Source organism: Mandrillus leucophaeus, unplaced genomic scaffold (assembly GCF_000951045.1).
Source record: "Mandrillus leucophaeus isolate KB7577 unplaced genomic scaffold, Mleu.le_1.0 Scaffold29, whole genome shotgun sequence".
Taxonomy (NCBI): Eukaryota; Metazoa; Chordata; class Mammalia; order Primates; family Cercopithecidae; genus Mandrillus; species Mandrillus leucophaeus.
Genome location: NW_012103031.1, coordinates 509,796 through 531,703, shown reverse-complemented (window position 1 = coordinate 531,703; position 21,908 = coordinate 509,796). Strand labels below are relative to the sequence as shown.

Here is a 21,908-nt window from a genome sequence, read left to right as displayed (position 1 = left end):
GGTTCTCCCCAGAAGAGGGGAGAGGGCGTGTGCCAGTGCTGGCCTGAGTGTTCCCAAGCGAGCGGGCACCTGCTTAGGGAGAAATATGCACTTTCCTCCAGCTCCGGTCCCCCACCTTGCCCATGAGAGGAGGAGGCCTGGGCTGGGGTGAGGCTTCGGGAATGCAGTCCTCCCTGATCCTGATCCCCACCCCCAGCTGCCGGCCCAAGGTCATAGGCTGCCTCCTGAGTAGCTGAGGCCTGACTCACCTGTCACAGTTAAGTCCCCCACCCCCTACCGTCCACAGACACCAGGGTAGAGGGTGCATGGTTGGACAGATCCTGAGGGTTGAGGCTTGGGACAGTCTCTAGCTGGCCAGCACTCCCAGCTAGGAGATAAGATTTCCTTCCCTCCAGCAACGGCCTCAAGTCCCTCCCCGGAAAAAAGCAGAAACTGAAATGGGAATTCTAGGATCCCTATGAGGTCACAGGCTCCACAGTGACCTCACAGGCTTAGGAAGGAGGAGGAGGAGTCTCAGATAAGGGGGTTGGGGATAATAGGCGGAAGAGCTCAGAGAGAAAAGAGTGAGGGGAGGTAGAGATTTGCTTCTTTCCCATAGGCTTTCCCATAGGCTGCGTGGACAGTGGAGAGGGCCAGGACTTCAGGGGGCGGGGTTGCGGCACAGAAAGCAGAAACCTTGGGCGTAGGGACCAGTCACGGGAAGGGGGTGCCTGGGGCTCGGATCTCGGTGGGAAGGGGATTAAAAGGTGTAGACGAAGAGATGGGAGAGAAAGCAGTTATTAGAGGAGCTCGTGGGGACTGCTTCATAGACCGATTGGAGCTGAGGTTAAGAGGTCATGTAAATGAGACAACCAGGTGAGGGGCGGGACCATCCTACAGGTGCGCAGCTATGCAAATAAAGAGAAAGGAGGAATCTCTCTCAAAGCTCGGAGGCGCTGGGCGTTCTGTGCAAACGAGAAGCACGTTCATTGTCCAGGGCTTTCTCAAAGATGGGACGGGGTGGCTGCAGGTTTACGGCAATCAGGAGGGGCAGCAACCCTGGCCACCAGGTGAAAGGGCGGGCCCGACCCCCGGATTGGGCGGGGCCCGGGGTGGGGCTATGCAAATGAGGGTCCCGGTCGGGCCCAGGGCCCGGCTGCACTCACCAGCCTGGGTGATGTCTGACAGGTCGTAGCTACGGGCCGCGCCCCGGGGGAAGTGCTTCAAGCGCCGGTTAGACAGGTTCAGGGTCCCGGTGGCCACGGCCTCCTCTAGGGCCCGCTCTGCACTGCGACTCCCTGGCAGACCCGGAGACCCGGGCACGGAGGTTGTGGCTGCCGCCTCCTCACCCCTAGCGGCGAGTGGAGCCGCTACGGCCGCCGCCATCCGCTCCCGGCGGCTCCCGCTGCCTGACTGACGGGACCCGCCGTCCCTCCTTCCCCCTCCCCCTCCTTGGAGCCGCCGTAGTTGCCTCAAGGGGGAGGGAGCTATGTCCGGGACCCGACGGACCAATCGTGGCCCCGAGACGCGTCAGAACTGACCAATCAGAACCCGCCAGTGGGGTGGAGCTCCGGCGCTGGAGTCTGACGAGAGAAGGGAGGGGAATGAGTATAGAGGGCTCGCCAACGGCTGGCGCTCCAGGCCGTCCCGCCCAGCGCAGCCGCACCCAATCACAATGCTTAGATCTGGAGGTGGAGCCAATCAGGTCCAACCAAGAGGAGGGGACACTGGCACTCAACTAGTAGGGAAAAGGGCCGAGGGACCGCAAGCAGGAGCGCCTAGTCCTCGTCCCCCAAAGACCAATCGTAAGCCAGATACAGGCGAGTGACTGTCAAGAAGGCCAATTAGAGCCTCTGAAGGGAATCTGGACCAGCCTCTTCTCTGAGGGACGGCTCTACCTACCAATAGCATGGGCGAGAAGGCGGTCCCTTTGCTAAGGAGGAGGCGGGTGAGCTAGAACTTTAAGACTGAGATTAAGAATGAACGCGGAGCCCTGGGTCGGCTGGGAACGCAGTGCGCGGCTGCAGTGGCGAGTGCGAGCTGGACGTGTTAGGGGGCTAGCCGGCGTCAGGGGCTGGAAGGGAGTCGGGCGACTGCTTGAGGCCAGTGCACTGGCCGTTGTCGCAGCTGAAGGGGCCAGCGGGGGAACCTCCGACTGTGAAGCCTCTGGCAGGGGTCTAGGGACCCCCGGGCTGGGGGCGGGCGGGGGGCTTCCCAGAGCCTGGAGACGCCCAGCTCGAGGAGGGAGGGTGTAGCTGCAGCGTTGCACGGTCTGCCGTCTCACCCGAGGAGCTCCCCTGGACAGGAATGGAGAGGGGACCAGACCTGGGGGTTTTAGAGGCTTAGAAAGGATCTCACCGTCTAGAAAACGCCGTTGATGCTACGAATGCAGAAACTGAGGCAGAGGGAAGTTGATGCGTTAGCAAGAGCGAACAGCAAGTTCCTGACAGCTGGCTGTAGAAACCAGGCCTCTGGATCCTCTACGCACAGCCCTTTCCCTCTCCCTCAGTTTTCACAATGGATATTTTCACTCCCTTCCTCTCTTCCTCCCTCAGTCTCCCTTCCTTTCCCTTCCTCTTCTTTTTTTTTTTTTTTTTTTTTTTAAAGAAGGTCTGGTTCTGTCGCCCAGGCTGGAGTGCAGTGGTGCAGTCATGGCTCACTGCAGCCTTGAATGCCTGGACTCAAGGGATCCTCCCGCCTCAGCCTCCCAAGTAGCTGGGACCACGGGCGGCACCACCGCGCCTGGCTAATTTATTTTTAATTTTTGTAGAGATGGGGTTTTGCTACGTTGCCCAGGCTGGTCTCAAACTCTTGACCTCAAGCGATCCTGCCTCTGCCTCCCAAAGTACTGGGATCACAGGCATAAGCCACTGCACCCGGCCCACAGTGGACTTTTTCTTTCTTTTGAGACAGAGTTGCTCTGTTGCCCAGGCTGGAGTGCAGTGGCTTGATCACGGCTCACTGCAGCCTCAACCTCCCACCTCAGCTTCCCGAGTAACTGTGACTACAGTCATGCACCACCATGCCAGCTAATTGTATTTTTTGTAGAGACAGGGTCCTACTATGTTGCCCAGGCTGGTCTCAAACTCCTGGGCTCAAGCAATCCTCCCACCTCGCCCTCCCAAAGTGCTGGGATTATAAGCGTGAGCCACCAAGCCTGACCCACAGTGGACTTTTTCTATTCACAACCTCTCGTTTGCCTCCTGGAGTGAAATGGAGTGGATAAAGGGGATCCAAATGCAAGAGGAATGGAAAATACCTTTCTGTCTACTTGGAGATCTTAACTTCCTTTCTAGTGGCATAAGTCCTTAATGCAGTCCCCTTCCTATGTGGTAGGTTGCCCAGAAACAAGTCACTGAAGTTGCTTTCTCCTAAGTTCACATCTCAGAGGTTGATATTCCTGAATAGTTGTTGAAGTATTAAGATTCCATCTTAGGCATCCCAGCCTAGCTGTGGCTAGGCACCATACATAAGGGAACTTGGGTGGTCAGTCTGGTGCAGTCAATTAACGGATCTGTGACACCGTGTGGTGAGAGCTGGTGGTCTGGCAGGATGAGACTCCTTTGAACCCCTGCAAGAGCCAGCCACTCCTTGGATTTCTTGGTGTAGATCTGCCCTGATCGGGACAGACACAACCCTGACCCCTGCTGTTTCTCCTCATAAATGTCACCCCACGTAAGACAAAGCTAATATCAGAGACCCTGGGAGAAATCCTAAGCTTTCAGAGGACATCCATCCCTTTCTCCCACCTTAATAGGTTGTCCTTTATACATGCAATGATGTTATTGCCCATCAGGAAAGCAAAAGCAGTCTTCTTTTTTGTTGTTGTTTTGTTTTGAAACTGGGTATCATTCTCGCCCTGGCTGGAGTACAGTGGCAGGATCATAGCTCACTGCTGCCTCAAACTGGGCTCAAGCAATCCTTCTGCCTCAGCCTTCTGAGTAGCTGGGACTACAGGGGTGCATCACCACGCCTGGGTAATTTTTAAGTTTTATATATATATAAACACAGGGTCTCTCTATGTTGACCAGGCTGGTCTTGAACCCCTGGCCTCAAGCCATCCTTGCACCATGACCACCCAAAAGTGCTGGGATTTCAGGCATGAGCCACCGGCACCAGGCTGCAGTCTCCTTTTGGATGTGTTTTTTCATGAGTCTAAAGAGTTTGCTGAATCATTTGTGAGCTAAACGATTATGAGCATAGTCATCTCTCCATCTCACCTGTCAAACTGAGTTTATAGTTTTTTGAGCCTATACTCTTGAGCTAGCAATCCCTGGAGGCCTTGGCCTGCTGAAACATGAAGAATTCACCAGTGTTTATCTACAAAGTTAGTGCTAAAAGGGCCTCAAGTGGGAAAACCTCCTCCTGCTCCCTGAAATAAAGATGTCACCTACCAGTAATTCACACTTTATTTCTCCAGTAAAATGCATATCCCTTGAGCCATGTGATGGCTAGAACTGAGCTAGAACCCAGGAGCTGTCTGAGAGATGGGTCCTGGACAAGATTAAAGGGAACAGGTCACAGTGGCCAAACAGTGAGGTCACAGAGAGGTTTGTTAGCCCCAGACTCCATGGGGGAGGGGTCTAGGAGGCAGAGGGGCCCCAGAGGTCCCCCAAGCCTAGGCAGGGGACATGGTGTGGGAAAGCCAGCAGGAACGGGGGGCCAAGGGCCTAGGAGACAGGAGGGCAGAAGCAGGGAGGGGGCAATCAGGATGGTGAGGAGAAGCCAGAGACGGAAGCTGCAAAAATTCACCAGGCTGTGTGGACGGGAGGAGGGGCTCCGGGTGAGGGGGATTGGCCGCAGGAGATTGGGAGGAGTTATTTGGAGAAGTTAGGGATGGGTCTGGAGAGAGAGGGGAGGACATGACTGCACCCGGCTGGAGTCAGATGAGCCCCAAGATAGGCAGAGAGAAGCGAAAAAAGGATGTGGGACCCTCATGGGACCCTATGTACCCCTTCTCGGGTAGGTGAAGAGAAGCTGCCCTTCTTGTGGCCCGGAGCTTGGGGTTGAAGAGAAGAAGGGGAAAGGGAATCCAATTTCTATCCAGTTGTTCCCCCCAGAGCTGGTGAGTCCTTGGGGAGGGGGGTTGAGAATAATAGGATTGGGGGCCAGACCACCAAGGAGCCACCGATGACCCCCCCGCCTCTTCCCTCCTCCCTCCCAGGTGGAGCATATCATCTCATTCCTCCCAGTCAGAGACCTTGTCGCCCTCGGCCAGACCTGCCGCTACTTCCACGAAGTGTGCGATGCGGAAGGCGTGTGGAGACGCATCTGTCGCAGACTCAGTCCGCGCCTCCGAGATCAGGGTTCTGGAGTCCGGCCCTGGAAGAGAGCTGCCATTCTGAACTGTACACCTTTCCCAGAACCTCCTGTTCTCCTTGCCTCTTGTCCTGCCTTAGCCTTCCTGCTCTCTAAAGGCCCCTGATGACACCCACACTTCTAACAGTGCTTCCAGGGCCCCTTTCTCCGGAAGAAACGGGTCCAGTTCAAACATTCTCCCTTGAGTACTTCCTGCAAGTCTTCAGAATCCACCCACAGCCCCCATTAGCGGCCTCCCCGCCAAGTCTCCCTCTGTACACAGACACTTCCCGCTTTTTCCCTAGAGGCATCCCTCACTCCCCAAACCTGGAGTTTTCCCTCCTCTAACCCAAGGCTTCTGAACTTACTATTGATATTTTGGGCGAAATACTTCCTTACTGTGGGGAGCGGTCCTCTGCATCATAGGATGTTTAAGCAGCAACCCTGGCCTCCACCCGCCAGATGGCCAGCAGCATCCCCCTTAATCGTGACAACCAATGCCCCTGAAGGACAAAATCACCCCCAGCCTGAGAACCATGTCAGAAACCCTCTTCCCCTCCAGGGATCCCCCAGAGTGTACTTGTTACACTCACTGGGAGATTAAAAGAGAAGGGGAACCCAGAACACAGATCCAAAGCTAGGGGTGGGGGAGGATGAGCGGACTTCATTGATCATTCCTTTCCACTCTTATTTCTGTCTCTTTTTTCTTTTCTTTCTTCCCCCCCACCCTTTTTTTTTTTTAGACAGGTTTTCTTGTTGTTTTTTTTTGAGAGAGGGTCTTGCTCTGTCACCCATGGGGGCTGGAGCACAGTGGCAGGATCTTGGCTCAATGCAACTTCCACCTCCCGAGTTCAAGTATTCTCGTGCCTCAGCTTCCTGAGTAGCTGGGATTACAGGCTCCCGCCACCACACCCGGATAATTTTTGTATTTTTAGTAGAGATGGGGTTTTGCCACATTGCCCAGGCTGGTCTCAAACTCCTGGGCTTCTAAAGTGCTGGGATTACAGGCGTGCAAAAATTCACTGGGCTGTGAGGATGGGAGGAGGGGCTCAGAGTGAGGGGGTTGGATGCCACGCCCGGCCTCTGTGTCTTAATATTCTTAAGAGTTTTCCTCGACATCGCTGATGCAAGGTTGCACCAAAGACCTGCTCACTAAGAAGCACATGTTTGACCCTGGGCTGAGGTCGGCTGGAGACTAAAGTTCACATGTCCAATATAATCTAAGCTTATTGTACACATCTCCTTCATAAAGGGTCTGTTCCCCTGTCTTGGGGATGGGGAGGAGCTACAAACTTGGGTGTCTGAGAAATCTACCCAAGCTCCATCTCATCTCCCTCGTGTCATCCCATCCCTTGAACCTTCTATCTCCTTCCCTCCTCCAGACACGAAGGGCCTGTATTTCCAGGCATTTGGAGGCCGCCGCCGATGTCTCAGCAAGAGCGTGGCCCCCTTGCTAGCCCATGGCTACCGTCGCTTCTTGCCCACCAAGGATCATGTCTTCATTCTTGACTATGTGGGGACCCTCTTCTTCCTCAAAAATGCCCTGGTCTCCACCCTCGGCCAGATGCAGTGGAAGCGGGCCTGTCGCTATGTTGTGTTGTGTCGTGGGGCCAAAGATGTAAGTAGCAGAACCCTGGCAGCTGAGATCCCACCTGTGTTAGTCCATTTTCACGCTGCTATAAAGATGTACCTGAGACCAGGTGCAGTGGCTTACACCTATAATCCTAGCACTTTGGAAGGCTGAGGCAGGTGGATCACCTGAGACCAGGAGTTCGAGACCAGCCTGGCCAACATGGCAAAACCCCTGTCTCTACTAAAAATACAAAAATTAGCTGGGTATGGTGGCAGGTGCCTATAATCCCAGCTACTTGGGAGGCTGAGGCAGGAGAATCACTTGAACCTGGAAGGCAGAGGCTGCAGTGAGCTGAGATCGCACCCTTGCACTCAAGCCTGGGCAACAAGAGCGAGACTCTCTCTCAAAAAAGAGAAAAGAAAAAAAAGAAAGACATACCTGAGACTGGGTAATTTATAAGGCAAAGAGGTTTGATTGACTCAGTTCCACATGGCTGGGGAGGCCTCAAGAAACTTACAATCATGGCAGAAGGGGAAGAGGCACATCTTACATGGCAGCAGGCAAGAACGCACAAGCAAGAGCAGGGAAAACTGCCTTATAAATCCATCAGACCTTGTGAGAACCCACTATCGCGAGAACAGCATGGGGGAAACCACCCCCATGATCCAATCACCGCTCACCTGGGGATTACAATCCGAGATGAGATTTGGGTGGGGGCACAGAGCCTAACCATATCGCCACCTCTCTTTTGAGGACCTAGACCCCCATTAGTCCTGAGGTGTCTTTCCTATGACTTCTGCCCTCCCATATAGGAACTTGAAATCAAGGGCTTATTTCCCAACCCTGGACCCAAGCATTTCACCTCCCACCCCAGGATCTAGCTGCCCCAGCCCCATCCCATTTTGAAACCCTAGATCTCAGATGCCCTTATCTTTTCCCCCAGTTTGCCTCAGACCCAAGGTGTGACACAGTTTACCGTAAATACCTGTACGTCTTGGCCACTCGGGAGCAGCAGGAAGTGGTGGGTACCACCAGCAGCCGGGCCTGTGACTGTGTTGAGGTCTATCTGCAGTCTAGCGGGCAGCGGGTCTTCAAGATGACATTCCACCACTCCATGACCTTCAAGCAGATCGTGCTGGTTGGTCAGGAGACCCAGCGGGCTCTACTGCTCCTCACAGGTGTGGCCCAAAGCAGTGGCTTTTGCAAACTGTTTCCTTCAGATTCCTCAGGCCCTGCTGCAGAGGAGGGGGAGGGAGGCCCCTCAGACTAGTTTCCATATGCCACCTTATCCTAGTCTCCATCTAAATAGCTCTGCCTTTCTCTGTCTCCTAGTCTAGGATTCTGCTTAATATTTTACATGAATAAAAGGTCCTGTCTGGGTGCAGTGGCTCACACCTGTAACCCCAGCACTTTGGGAGGCCAAGGTGAGCAGATCACCTGAGGTCTGGAGTTCGAGACCAGCCTGACCAACATGGCAAAACCCCATCTGTACTAAAAAATACAAAAATTAGGTCGGGCGCGGTGGCTCACACCTGTAATCCCAGTTGTTGGGAGGCCAAGGCGGGTGGATCACGAGGTCAAGAGATCGAGACCAACCTGGTGAAACCCTGACTCTACTTAAAAAAATACAAAATTAGCCAGGCATGGTGGTGCACACCTATAGTCTCAGCTACTCCAGAGGCTGAGGCAGGAGAATCCCTTGAACCCAGGAGGCAGAGGTTGCAGTGAGCCGAGATCATGCCACTGCACTCCAGCCTGGTGACAGAGCAAGACTCCGTCTCAAAAAAAAAAAAAAAAAAAAATAGCCGGGCCTGGTGGCGTGCATCTGTAGTCCCAGCTACTTGGGAGCCTGAGGCAGAAGAATCACTTGAACCCAGGAGGTGGAGGTTTCAGTGAGCCAAGATTGTGCCACTGCACTACAGCCTGGGTGACAGAGCGAGACTCCGTCTCCAAAAAAACAACAACAACAACAAAAAGGCCCTGCTGCGAAAAAACAGTTTGCAAACCACTATTAGTGAACACCTGATTTTAAAAAGTCTGATCTTGGCAGGGCGTGGTGGCTCACGTCTGTAATGCCAGCACTTTGGGAGGCCAAGATGGGCAGATCACTTGAGGTCAAGAGATTGAGACCATCTGGCCAACATGGTGAAACCCCGTCTCTACTAAAAATACAAAAGTTAGCTAATTAGCTGGGCATGGTGGCACGTGCCTGTAGTCCCAGCTACTCGGGAGGCCGAGGCAGAAAAATTGCTTGAACCAGGAGGCAGAGGTTTCAGTGAGCCGAAGTCGCACCATTGCACTCCAGCCTGACAACAAAGCGAGACTCTGTCTCAAAAAAAAAAAAAAAAAAATTCAGATCTCCCCAGCTTCCCTGCCAAGCACCTCACTATACTCCAAACTGCTCCCTACTTTCGTAGTGTCCTTTATACTTAACCACATCCCCAGGCCTGCAACCCTCTAGGCTTTTTCTTAATTTTTTTTTTTCTTTTTTGGAGCAGGGTAGGAGATGGGGGGGTCTTGCTATGTTGCCCAGGCTGGTCTCGAACTCCCGGCCTCAAGTGATCCTCCTGCCCTGGCCTCCCAAAGTGCTGGGATTACAGGTGTGAGCCACCACACTTGATCACCTCTACATTTCTGAATGCCAGGCAGGGCTCTCAATCCCCAGACCTCTCACTCAAATCGGATTCTAACAAATCTGCTAGATTTTTCTCTCCACTCATCTCTCATGCTGAAATACTTCCCTGATTTATGGTGGGAACTGGAGTCTGGGGGACTTGGGGTCACTCTTCCCTTATTTCTTTCTCACCCTTTTTCTTCCAGCCCCACTCTAGGGCAGTAAATGTGTCACCCATAGAGCCTAGGGAGTCTCTTGGGATGTTTATGTGGCTATTGGAGAATCCCCTCCCCAACTAATTGTCTGCTTCCCCTGCCCCCAGAGGAAGGAAAGATCTACTCTTTGGTAGTGAATGAGACCCAGCTGGACCAGCCACGCTCCTACACGGTTCAGCTGGCCCTGAGGAAGGTGTCCCACTACCTGCCTCACCTGCGCGTGGCCTGCATGACTTCCAATCAGAGCAGCACCCTCTACGTCACGGGTATGGACCACCTCCCCCTAGCTCAAGCCCCCAGCTTTGGTTAGACCCTCCAAACACTGACAGCCCTCACCCTTACTCCAGCTGGATGGTCAACCCCTGAGGGCATCCTAGTGAAAAGATGTGTTTAGGGCCGGCATGGTGTCTCTTGCCTGTAATCCCATCACTTTGGGAAGGCAGGTGGATCACCTGGGGTCAGGAGTTCAAGACCAGCCTGGCCAACATGGCGAAAACCCATCTCTACTAAAAATACAAAAATTAGCTGGGTGTGGTGGCAGGCACCTGTAATCCCAGCTACACCAGAGGCTGAGGCAGAAGAATCACTAGAACCAGGAGGTAGAGGTTGCAGTGACCTGAGATCGTGCCACTTCGCTCCAGCGTGGGCGACCGAGCGAGACTCAGTCTCAAAAGATGTGTTTTCAGTTCCCAGGCATCCTAGTTGATGCATTCCTAGTGGGTTTGAGACTCCTTGGATCTTGTAGCTTTCATCCCAGGTGGGGCCTTATCCCTAGGAAATGGGTGCCCAAAGCTGCTGAGCTGAGGGCTCCTGACCCCCCAGACCAGGGGGAAGTGTATTTTGAGGTGCATACCCCAGGGGTGTATCGCGATCTCTTTGGGACTCTTCAAGCCTTTGACCCCCTGGACCAGCAGATGCCGCTTGCTCTCTCACTGCCTGCCAAGGTAGGCTCCTGGAGGGATGGGGCCAACCAGAGGGGTGGGGCTGTAGTGATTGAAAGGTCTGAAGTATTATAGGAATCAAATGATTGATCCAGAGGGGCAGGGGATTCCCAGGGAGAGGTATGCCAAAAGAGATCAGCTGAGGGCTGGGTGCGGAGGGAGGCTGAGGAGGGAGGATTGCTTGAGCTCAGGAGCTCTAGACCAGCCTGGGCAACATAGTGAGACCCCATCTCTAAAATATATATATATATATATATATATATATAATAGAAAGAGATCAGCTGGGGATGGCAGGTTAGTGACTGGGAGACTCTGGAACTCAGAGTTCCTCTGGAGGGAATGGAATGCCTATCCCCTTTCTATCTTGCATGCTAGATCCTATTCTGTGCTCTTGGCTACAATCACCTTGGTCTGGTGGATGAATTTGGCCGAATCTTTATGCAAGGAAATAACAGATACGGGCAGCTAGGAACAGGGGACAAAATGGACCGAGGGGAACCCACACAGGTAAGACTGTTTCCCAGCAACTCTCATCCCAACCCCTTTCCTCCAATTCCCTAACCCCCAGATATGTCCACTTCTCCTGCTTCCATAGAATCCAGATTCTGCTCCTCTGGGAAGTTAAGCCAATCAACATGTAATGTCAGTGGTACTGCCCCAGGTCTTACCCAGGGTTGGCACTATGAGGTCCATTCTGTGCAGTGCACACTGTAAATGCAGTAGGAATTTAGTGAAGGGGTAGAGTGGGTGACCTGGGCAGGCTAGAGTAACTTCTAGAAGAGGTAAGATGTGAGCAGGGGCCAGGTGCAGAGGCTCACCCCTGTAATCTCAGCACTTTGGGCAGCCAAGGTGGGCGGATCACTTGAGGTCAAGAGATCGAGACCAGCCTGGGCAATATGGTGAAACCCCGTCTCTACCAAAAATATAAAAAATTAGCTGGCTGTGATGGCACATGCCTGCAATCCCAGCTACTCAGGAGGTTGAGGCAGGAGAGTCTCTTGAACCCAGGAAGCTGAAGTTGCAGTGAGCTGAGATCGTGCTGCTGAACTCCAGCTTGGGCAACACAGCGAGACTCCATCTAAAAAAAAACAGATGTGAGCAGGGCGTCGTGGGTTACATAAGACTTAGGTAGGGATAGAGAAGGCATTTTGTGTGATAAGGAGGGGGATAGGCACGAAACTTGCACATACCTGGGACAGTGACAAGACGGGTCTTACTAAAGCACAGAAGGCATCTTGGGAATCACTGAGGTATGAGGTGGTACAGGTGGGCACAAGCCTAGAGAGGTGTAGATCTGGGGAAGAGTCACTGCAGGTTCTGGAATGGGAGAAGGCAACCCCCAAGAGGTGACTGAGAACATGTCAGGAGCCTTGTGCAGAGGAGGCCGAGGCAGGGAACCTGCCAGGAGGTTGTGGAGTGATGGCAGCACTTGAGACAAGGGCCTGGCACTGCAGTGAGAATGCGAAGGAATGGATACAGGAGCCATTTGATTTGGGAAGAAAATGAATAGGGCCTCAAAACTGATTAGATGTAGAAGAGAGGGGTATAAGACAGGTGGCTCTGGAAGAAAGATGATATCTCACACCTGTAATCCCATGAGATCAGCCTGGACAACATGGAGAAACCCTGCCTCTAGAAAAAATACAAAAATTAGCCAGATCTGGTGGCAGGTGCCTGTAGTCCCAGCTACTCGGGAGTCTGAGGCACGAGAATTGCTTTAGCCTGGGAGGCGGAGGTTGCAGTGAGCCGAGATCGTGCCACTGCATTCCAGCCTGGGTGACAGAGAGAGACTCTCTCAAAACAAAACAAAACCAAAACCACACTCAATTGGAAACGTCTAGCTGGCAATTAGATACTACCTGGGAACATGGTTGAATGGACAGAAGTAGAGACTGAAAAGCAACTCTGAGAAGTAGGCCCCGTGGTAGGCAGGGGACGAAGAAGAGGTGCCTCTAAAACAGGCCATGCACCCCTCTAACACTGTCCCAGAAGCCATGTGACAAGGAAGTTCCAAATGGGGTGGGTGGCAGGGTTAATTGACAGTGTGACAATGTAAGATACATTTACTACTGACATGGAAAAGATAGTCATGCCATATTTTTAGGTGAAAAAAACTTTTATGAAATGGTTTATATAGTACCATTTATTTTTATTTTTATTTTATTTTCAAGATGGAGTCTTGCTGTGTCTCCCAGGCTGGAGTGCAATGGCGCGATCTCGGCTCACTGCAACCTCTGCCTCCCAGGTTCAAGTGATTCTCCTGCCTCAGTCTGCCAAGTAGATGAGATTACAGCGTCCACCACCATGCCCGGCTAATTTTTGTATTTTTAGTAGAGACGGAGTTTTACCATGTTGGCCAGGCTGGTCTCGACTCCTGACCTCAGGTGATCTGCACACCTTGGCCTCCCAAAGTGCTGGAATTACAGGCGTGAGCCACCACACCCAGCCTCTTTTATTTTTATTATTACTTTTTTGAGACAGGGTCTTGCTGCTTCCCAAGCTGGAGTGCAGTGGCACAATTGTAGCTCGCTGCAGCTTCCAACTCCAGGGCTCAAGAGATCCTCCTGCCTCAACCTCCCAAGCAGCCAGGACTACAGGAATGCGCCACTATGCCTAGATAATTTTTTTTTTTTTTGAGACAGGGTCTTGCTATGTTGCCCAGGCTTATACTGAACTCATGGCTTTAAGCAATCCTCCCACCTCAGACTCCTAAAATGCTGGGATTACAGGTGCGACCCACCACACCTTGGCTCATCCCATTTTTTGTTTAAAAATACACAACTTGCCCATCATGGTGGCTGGCATCTGTAATCCCAGCTACTCACGAGGCTGAGACAGGAGGATTGCTTGAGGCCAGGAGTTGGAGGCTGCAGTGATCACCACTGCACTCCAGCCTGGGTGACACTGAGACCCTATCTCTAAAAAATGAAAAATAGACAACTTATGTGTATTTGTTTGTTTAGCCAACAGTGAAGAATATCTAGCAAGATATTAATAGTAGATAGTGGGATTTCCAATGATTTTAAAATTAATTTTTTGCTTGCCAATGTTTCATAATTTTTCTAGAATGACCATAAATTACTTATCAGTGTCTTCAGAATTAAAGCGCTAACAGGCTCAGGAGAATGAGGGGGTAGAAGAGGCCCTGGGATTTAGCCGCTGAGAGGGCAAGTGCCTCTAGAAAGAGCATGTCAGTAATGTAGTAAAGAAAAAAGCCAGATCCCAGGGAGGTGCTGGAAAGACTGGCTGTGGGAAGGAACAGTAATGTGGCCAACCTCAGATTGGTCATGTAACCAACTCTGCTGCTTAAGAGAGAGAGGCAGGAAGCGGCAGGAAGCGGCAGGAAGCAAGTAGAAGAATTTTTTTTTTTTTTTCAAAAACAGGGTGGCCATTTTGGAAAAGAATTATGTGATAAGTTGAAAATGCTAGGCTGAGCACAGTGGCTCACACCTGTAATCCTAGCACTTTGGGAGGCCAAGGCAGGTGGATTTCGTGAGCCCAGGAGTTCAAGACCAGCCCAGGCAACACAGTGAAACCCTGTCTCCACTAAAATACAAAAGAAATTAGCCGGGCGTGGCGGTGTGCACCCATAGTCCCAGCTACTCGGGAGGCTGAGGCAGGAGAATTGCTTGAAGCGGAGAGACAGAGGCTGCAGTGAGCTGAGATCGTGCGACTGCACTCCAGCTTGGGCAACAGAGTGAGACTCTGTCTCCACAAAAAAAAAAAAAAAAAAGGTAGAGGCTGAAGTGGGAGGCCAGGAGTTCAAGATCACCGTGGGCAACATAGTGAGACACTATCTCTATAGACAATTTAAAAATTTTAAATTTCAAAATTATAGGCACATGCCGGGTGTGGTGGCACACGCACGCCTGTAGTCCCAGCTACTCAGGAGGCTGAGGCGGAAGGATGGCTTGAGCCCAGGAGTTCAAGGCTGCAGTGAGCTATGATTGTACCACTGTACTTCAGCCTGGGCAACAGAATGAGACCCCATCTCTAAAAAAAAAAATAGAAAATAAAAATACTAGAGTGGAGGCCAGGTGCAGTGGTTCACGCCTGTAATCCCGGCACTTTGGGAGGCCAAGGCAGGCAGATCACCTGAGGTCAGGAGTTCGAGACCAGCCTGGTCAACATGGCATAAACCCCGTCTCTACTAAAAATACAAAAATTAGATGGGTGTGGTGGCAGGGACCCGTAGTCCCGGCTACTTGGGAGGCTGAGGTGGGAGAATCGCTTGAAGCCAGGAGGCAGAAGTTGCAGTGAGCTGAGATCGTACTACCGCACTCCAGCCTAAGCAACGGAGTCAGACTCTGTCTCAAAAAAAAAAAAAAAAAAAGAAGGAAGAAGGAAGGGAGGGAGGGAGGGAGGAAAAAGAAAGAAAGAAAGAAAGGAAGAAAGAGAAAGAAAGAAAAGAAATAAAGAAAGAAAAAAAAAGAAAGAAAAGAAAAGAAGGAGGGAGGGAGGGAGGGAAGGAGGGAAGGAAGGAAGGAAGGAAGGAAGAAAGAAAGGAAGAAAAGACAATAGTAGAGCAGGAAGGGAGGGATAGTGGAAGGAAAGTCCTTCCTCAGGGTGGTGTTGGAGGCTAACCTGGAGTTGCACAAGGAGCAAGTCTCCCTGAGGCTGGCAGGCAGGATGAGAGGCTGGACTGGCACAGATGGGTGGGCTGAAAATGAGGGGTACACCACAGCAGGCCCTGGGCTCAGGCAAGGAGCTCATTTTCTGGGGGGCATAGATGAAGTACCAAGAGAAGTGCAAGACTCTATGTGACCACTTAGAGTATGGGGGCTGCAGGGGTCAGCAGGGCAGACCTGGGGCGTGGGGCAGTGCTGGCTCCCATTTCCTCCTCCCCAGTTCACATTCTGCCCCGAGCCTTCCAGTCAACCTTTTCCCACCCCAGCCCCGCAGTCCCTTAGTGCTCCCCGCTCAGGGCCCCTGGCCGTGTGTCCCCAGGTTCGTTACCTGCAGCGGCCCATCACCCTGTGGTGTGGCCTCAACCACTCTCTGGTGCTGAGCCAGAGCTCAGAGTTCAGCAAGGAGCTGCTGGGCTGCGGCTGTGGGGCTGGGGGCCGCCTCCCAGGCTGGCCCAAGGGGAGTGCCTCCTTCGTCAAGCTCCAAGTCAAGGTCAGAGCGGGGTCAGGGGAGCGGGCACCCAGGGAAGACGAGAGTCTTGTGAGCCAGGAAGCCCACAAGGCTGTAGCTGGGGCTCCTGCAGGGACCCAGGGGGTCCCATTTCCCTAGCATCACCCCACCTCCCTCCTGTGCCTCACACCACACTCTCTGCTCTCTCCCTTAGCAGACTGTGCTGGCCTTGCCCAACCTCTCACACCCCCGGGACTTAGCAGGCTCGGGGCTGGTGTGAGAGGGAAGAATGCAATAGGCAGATTAGCCCGGGCTCCCTGGGAACCCCTGCAAGGAAAGTACCACTCAGCCACGCCCCTTTCTCTCCTCCTCCAAGGTCCCTCTGTGTGCCTGCGCCCTCTGTGCCACCAGGGAGTGCCTATACATCCTGTCCAGCCACGACATCGAGCAGCACACCCCCTATCGTGACCTGCCAGCCAGCAGGGTGGTGGGGATTCCCGAGCCCAGCCTGGGGACCGGAGCACCCCAGGACCCTGGGGGGACGGCCCAGGCCTGTGAGGAGTACCTTAGCCAGATCCACAGTTGCCACACGTTGCAGGACCGCATGGAGAAGATGAAGGAGATCGTAGGGTGGATGCCCCTGATGGCTGCACAGAAGGACTTCTTCTGGGAGGCCCTGGACATGCTGCAGAAGGCTGAAGGAGGCGGGGGTGGTGTAGGGCCCCCAGCCTCTGAGACCTAATCCCCCTCATGCTAGCCTAGTCCCTGGAGGGAGTCTGGCCCCAGGCCAGGGACTAAGGAGCAATGACCACTGTGTGCATGCATGTGGGAAGGGGTTGCTAGGGGGTGGGGACCGCTAACCAGGGTAAGGCAGGGAATTGTTTTGTAAAATGTTCAGGGGGCTGCCCAGGAGGGGCCCCCAACCTGACTATCATGGACGAGAGATTTGATGGATAGAATAAAAGGCTGCAGTGAGGCCTGGTGTGGAGGCCTGGTGGAAGGCTGGCAGGGATGGACAGGGATGGGGGTCTGCTGCCCGGCATGGTGGGTGCGGGAGGGCAGGAGCCCAGGCAGAGGCAGGCAACAGAAGCAGCTCCAGGTCTCAGATGCAGCGGAGCTGATGCTGCCTGAACTCTTCACATTGCTGTCCACTCCCCGCTCCCAAGAGCCCACCCGGTCATTTGGACTGGGAAGTCCTGGCCCCACTTTCTGGAACAACTCTGTGCACAGATGCTCTTGGCTACCCCCCTGGGGTCCCTGTCTATTAGACTTGTCCCATCCTGAGGCAGCCAGTTCCTCTTGACCCCCAAGCTTCCCACCCATCTCAATTCAGCCTGAAGCCAGCCCCCTCCTCTCTTCCTTCTGTTTACCCCCCAGGTTTGGGCTCTGTTTTCTACTCCTTCCACCTCTTCCTCAGTAACAAGGACACTCCCTTCATCTACACCCCATGCCTCCTGCCTTGCTTCCTGTACCTTCAAGTAGTTGGAAGAGGTCATGGGTGAGAATTCCTTCTCCTTGGCCTAGTCTGGCCCAGGCCTGGAGAGAAGGCAATAGAGATTTGAAGTGGAGGCCAGGCTTGGTGGCTACGCCTATAATCTCAGCAGCTTGGGAGGCCAAGGCAGGTGGATCACCTGAGGCTAGGAGTTCGAGACCAGCCTGGACAGCATGCTGAAACCCTGTCTCTACTAAAAATGCAAAAATTAGCCAGGCATGGAGGTATGCGCCTGTAGTCCCAGCTACTTGGGAGGCTGAGGCACAAAAATCGCTTGAACCCGGGAGGCGAAGGTTGCAGTGAGCCGAGATGGTGCCACTGCACTCCAGCCTGGATCACAGAATGAGACTCTGTCTCAAAAAAAAAAAAAAACTGGAAAATGGGCTGGCAGGGGTGGTCAGGCAGGGGGTGAGCAATGAGGGCTCCTGAGCTGAGGAAGCAGGGGCTGGGGGAGGATGGGGGCTAGTGAGTCCTCAGAAGGTCCTGGAGATACTCCCTCAGTGGACAGAGTGGGGTTCCCGATGACGTTACTTGAGGCCTGGGAGACGGCCTCTGCCCCTCACTGCTCCTCCCCCTTCTTAGGTCAACATTTATGTGTCCTAGACCTAGAGAGGTCCCAGGACACGCCACTGTCCCGCCTTCCCCACCGCCCGCCCCACTGGCCAGTCCCCACGCCCACACACCCGAGGCTGCCCCATCTGGCGCTGATTATCCTGCTGCTGCCGCCACCGCTGCTGCTGCTCTGCAAAATTCAGCTGCTGCCTCTGTCTTGAGGACCTCTGCCTCTTTCCCCCGGGCCATGCTGCCTGCAGCCACAGCCTCCCTCCTGGGGCCCCTCCTCACTGCCTGGGCCCTGCTGCCTTTTGCCCAGGGCCAGACCCCCAACTATACCAGGTAGGTCTCTTGGCATCTTCCAGACAGCTCCAGTGAACTTCAGACCCCTGATTCCTGGGGCATTATGCCTGGGGATATTTTGGGTTCCCTTGCTGACACACCACTCCCCAGATTTCCCACCGCCTCACCCTTCTCTGGCCCCCAAATCCTCCCCATCTGCTGTAAGACCTTGATCTCCTGCAGGCCACCACTGCTCCCATTCCCCCACTTTCGTCCTCTGGTATCTTAAGTCTCCCCACCCACCCAGATCCTTGGCCCCCCCATAGAACCCAAGAGAGAGTCAAGCTCCTGAACTTGCCTGGTAGCTGGATTCCAGGAAGGAATTCGAGAGGGATTTAGAGGGAGGAGGGGCCAGCGAGTGGAGACTTGGGAGTCAGATTCTAAAGCAGTTTGGAACAGGGGCAGGGCTAAGGTGAGGAGCTCGGGGGGCCTGGCCTCCAGGTTCAATCAGAGGGCCATCACCACTGCAGCTCTCTCCATCTCTCCACTCCCTCCCCCCCACCGCCTCGTGGCTGTGTCCACATCTGGAAGTAGTTAGGCGGCTCCTGTCCCTGGACTGCCAGGCAGAGTGAGGGGGGAGTCAGGAAGGGGGGCCGAGGAGGATTCCGGGAATTCCTGTTGGGGTGGGGGTGGGGACTCTGGGGGTTGGAGGGATGGTCGAGTTGCCAGGCCCACTTTTCCCTTATCTTTGTGGGAGTCTGGGACACCCCAGCCCTGTCCTGGCTGGTGGAAGCTGCCCCAGGTCTCTCAAGGCCTTTCCATTTCATCCCCCAGCTTCCCTCCTTGGAGTTTCATCCTCATCACCTCATCCCCATCTTTTCAGTGCTCCCCCGTCCCACCCGTCCCTGCTCTTTCCTGACCCCGTTTCTGTTCTCCAGACCCGTGTTCCTGTGCGGAGGGGATGTGAAGGGGGAATCAGGTTACGTGGCAAGTGAGGGGTTCCCCAACCTCTACCCCCCTAATAAGGAGTGCATCTGGACCATAACGGTGAGAAGCCCCTCTGGGCACTACACCTTGTCAAAGTCTCAGAGGAAAAGGCCTGACTGCAGGGACCGCCCCCAGGCCCCCACCCCCAGTCCCCGGCACCACCTTCTCAACCTGGGGGAGCTCCAAGTGTCTTCCCTCTGTCACTAAAGGCATCATTCCCACCGTAACAAGCACCCTCTTAACCCTTCCCTCAAATCCTCATTCTCCAGTCCCCGGCCCTCCCTCCTCTTCCAAAGCCTCAGCTCTTGTCCCCTGCACAGGCCACCAGCAGAGCTGCAGAGACCAGGCCCTCTGCCCTACACTGGCATGGGGGCCTCTTCCCGTTCAGTCCGTTTCTGCGAGAAACGCTTGGGGCAGGGGAGTTGCCCTCTGGCTGGGTTGTGTGGGGCCTGACTCTGTGGGTCCCCGCCTCTGTCCCCGCTATCAGGTCCCCGAGGGTCAGACTGTGTCCCTCTCATTCCGAGTCTTCGACCTGGAGCTGCACCCCGCCTGCCGCTACGATGCACTGGAGGTCTTCGCTGGGTCTGGGACTTCTGGCCAGCGGCTCGGACGCTTTTGCGGGACCTTCCGGCCTGCGCCCCTAGTCGCCCCCGGCAACCAGGTGACCCTGAGGATGACGGCGGATGAGGGCACAGGAGGACGAGGCTTCCTGCTCTGGTACAGCGGGCGGGCCACCTCGGGCACTGGTGAGAACTCCCTCACCTCCGCTTTCCCCCCACTCCAGGCCCCGCCCCGGGCGCAGTCCCGCCCCCAGCCCTAACCTCTGCCCCGCCCACCCCGCGCCCCAGCGCCTAGGGCGCCTTACCTCCCTGACCAATTTTCCTCACTAACCGCCCCTTCAGTCCCTCCTCCCCGTCTTCTCTCCCCTCCTCCCGCACCCACCCATCCCCTCTTCCAGGGCCCCCCCCAGGCGCGAGGCGGAAATGGGTCACCGACCCGCGGGTGGAATGGGCGGCCTGGGGTTACTGGGACGGTGAGTAACTGCCCGCCCCCGTCCGCAATCGGGCTCCCTCCGACGGGCGCGAGGGGGCACCCCAGGGCTGGGGGGACTAGGTTCCTCCGACCCGGGGGGCCCCCCTACACTCAGCCCTGGGCTCCCGATTGCGGTCCCATCACCCCCTCCTGGCGGCAGAAGTCTCCCTTGCAATGTTTCAGGCGGGGACCTCCCTAAAGGGGGCCTCGGGGGCTGTGCCCCAAGTCGAGGACACCCTCTCCAGCCTGAAAGGGGACTCTGCTGCAGGGCCGGGGAGATGGGATCTCCTAGGGGAAGAGGCGCGGTGCGGCCGCGGGTCGGGGAGGGGCCAGAAGGGGGCGTCCAGCCAGTTCCTCCTCCCGCTTCCACCACTCGCCAGTGCGCCCTGCGGCCCCAGACTTCCCCGAGCCGCGCTCCTCCCGGCCGCTCTCTGCTAACCTGCCCCCGTCTTACCTCCCCTTCTTCTCGTCCCCTCATCCTGAGCCCCAGACATCCGAGCTGCCTGCCGGGGCTCCCAGCCTAGAGCTCTCCTCGAGCTGACCGAGGGTCTCCACCGCCCCCCACCCCCGCTCCTCTCTCCCCTCCCCAGAGCACCAATTTTGCGGGGGGCGGCTGGAGAAGGCCCAGGGAACCCTGACCACGCCCAACTGGCCCGAGTCCGATTACCCCCCGGGCATCAGCTGTTCCTGGCACATCATCGCACCCCGGGATCAGGTACCGACCCTCCTGCCAGGCTGCCCTAGGGGACCCAGGCGGCGCCCTCCAGCTTGCAGCCAGCAAATATTTATTGAACATCTGCTGTGTCCCGAGCACTGCGCTTGCGCTGGTGGGCCCCCAAAACAGCCCCAACCCCTGCATGCACACAAAAACGTAAAAATTGCAACTGAGACAAGCCTCAGGAGAGTGAGGTACAGGGTCCTGGTATAACACGCGGGTCTGTCACTTGTGAGTGCGCCAGGACTTGACCTTGCCAACGACGACGACCGACGCCCCTGCAGGGTCCCATGGGTGTGTGTGGTCCTGCGTGCTGTGGTGTGAACGCCTTCAGGAGGGGGCCCAGGGGACGCGGGAGGTGGGAGTAGGGGCTGCAGAAGGCACCCAGTAGATGAGGTGCAGGCGCCGAGAGGTGTCCCACCGCGCAGCCCCCGCCTCCACCCGCCACCAGGTCATCGCGCTGACCTTCGAGAAATTTGACCTGGAGCCGGACACCTACTGCCGCTACGACTCGGTCAGCGTGTTCAACGGAGCCGTGAGCGACGACTCCCGGAGGCTGGGGAAGTTCTGCGGCGACGCAGTCCCGGGGTGAGGGGCGGGACCTGGGCGAGTCCGGGTGAGAGAGTAGGGGGACCGCGCGCGCAAGCGGCTGTTTGTAAGGGCGGGGTTCAACTAAAGGGACGGGATCTGAACCCCAGGGCTCCAAACCAGGGAGGGAAGCAGGTTCCGGGCCAGGCAAAGAGAAGATTTGGCCTTGGGTCTGGAGTCTGGGGATAGAGAGGCGAATGGGGCTCTGCGAAGTCGGGACGAAGTTAAAAGGCCACCGGACCAGGCGTAGTGGCTCATGACTGTAATCATAGCACTTTGGGAGGCCGAAGCTGGAGGATCACCTGAGCTTAGGAGTTCGAGACCAGCCTGGGCAACATGGCGCAACCCTGTCTGTACTAAAAATACAAAATAATTAGCTGGGCATGGTGGCGTGCCTGTAGTCCCAGCAACTTGCGGGGCTGGGGCAGGAGGATTACTTGAACCCAGAAGGTCAAGGCTGCAGTGAGCCGAGATGGAGCCACTGCACTCAAGCCTGGGAGACAAAGTGAGACCCTGTCTCAAACAAACAAACAAACAAACAAACAAAAAAGGTCACGGGGGGGG

The 21,908-nt window shown here is 55.1% G+C and overlaps 3 protein-coding genes across 6 annotated transcripts in view; 2 read left to right on the top strand and 1 right to left on the bottom strand.

Annotated features, from left to right (window-relative positions):
* Nucleotides 1–18,566, bottom strand: part of LRCH4 (leucine-rich repeats and calponin homology (CH) domain containing 4) — a 28,703-nt gene extending 10,137 nt beyond the window's left edge. Inside the window, exons 1-2 of the mRNA XM_011985685.1 lie at nucleotides 18,381–18,566; nucleotides 1,146–1,562 (exon numbers count right to left, since the gene is read on the bottom strand). Coding sequence (XP_011841075.1) covers nucleotides 1,146–1,365 — 220 coding nt within the window. The 5' untranslated portion in view covers nucleotides 1,366–1,562; nucleotides 18,381–18,566. The remainder of the gene's footprint in view (nucleotides 1–1,145; nucleotides 1,563–18,380) is intronic.
* On the top strand, nucleotides 1,552–16,672 carry FBXO24 (F-box protein 24). Of its 4 annotated transcripts, none has more exons than XM_011985683.1 (10): nucleotides 1,552–1,927; nucleotides 4,946–5,044; nucleotides 5,144–5,327; nucleotides 6,660–6,895; nucleotides 7,794–8,028; nucleotides 9,787–9,945; nucleotides 10,502–10,623; nucleotides 10,996–11,127; nucleotides 15,568–15,738; nucleotides 16,073–16,672. In XM_011985683.1, the coding sequence occupies exons 1-10, from the start codon at nucleotides 1,889–1,891 to the stop codon at nucleotides 16,436–16,438; spliced, it is 1,743 nt and encodes a 580-aa protein (XP_011841073.1). In that variant the 5' UTR covers nucleotides 1,552–1,888; the 3' UTR covers nucleotides 16,439–16,672. The 4 variants fall into 4 exon arrangements, with proteins under 4 accessions (XP_011841073.1, XP_011841072.1, XP_011841074.1 ...); XM_011985682.1 differs by lacking the exon at nucleotides 1,552–1,927 and adding an exon at nucleotides 1,949–2,012 and having other exon boundaries at nucleotides 16,073–16,668; XM_011985684.1 differs by lacking the exon at nucleotides 1,552–1,927 and adding an exon at nucleotides 4,543–4,613.
* Nucleotides 17,709–21,908, top strand: part of PCOLCE (procollagen C-endopeptidase enhancer) — a 13,893-nt gene continuing 9,693 nt past the window's right edge. The window contains exons 1-5 of the mRNA XM_011985822.1: nucleotides 17,709–18,082; nucleotides 18,961–19,069; nucleotides 19,497–19,755; nucleotides 20,632–20,756; nucleotides 21,208–21,346. Of these exons, the coding sequence (XP_011841212.1) occupies nucleotides 17,781–18,082; nucleotides 18,961–19,069; nucleotides 19,497–19,755; nucleotides 20,632–20,756; nucleotides 21,208–21,346 (934 nt within the window). The 5' untranslated portion in view covers nucleotides 17,709–17,780. The remainder of the gene's footprint in view (nucleotides 18,083–18,960; nucleotides 19,070–19,496; nucleotides 19,756–20,631; nucleotides 20,757–21,207; nucleotides 21,347–21,908) is intronic.

Excerpts from the sequence above, each read along its gene's own strand:
- FBXO24 (XM_011985681.1), top strand. The coding sequence starts at position 4,550 with ATGGGGGAGGGGTCTAGGAGGCAGAGGGGCCCCAGAGGTCCCCCAAGC. Across the intron at positions 9,946-10,501 it reads CAGCACCCTCTACGTCACGG|ACCAGGGGGAAGTGTATTTT; the intron begins GTATGGACCACC and ends CTGACCCCCCAG. Across the intron at positions 11,128-15,567 it reads ACCGAGGGGAACCCACACAG|GTTCGTTACCTGCAGCGGCC; the intron begins GTAAGACTGTTT and ends GTGTGTCCCCAG.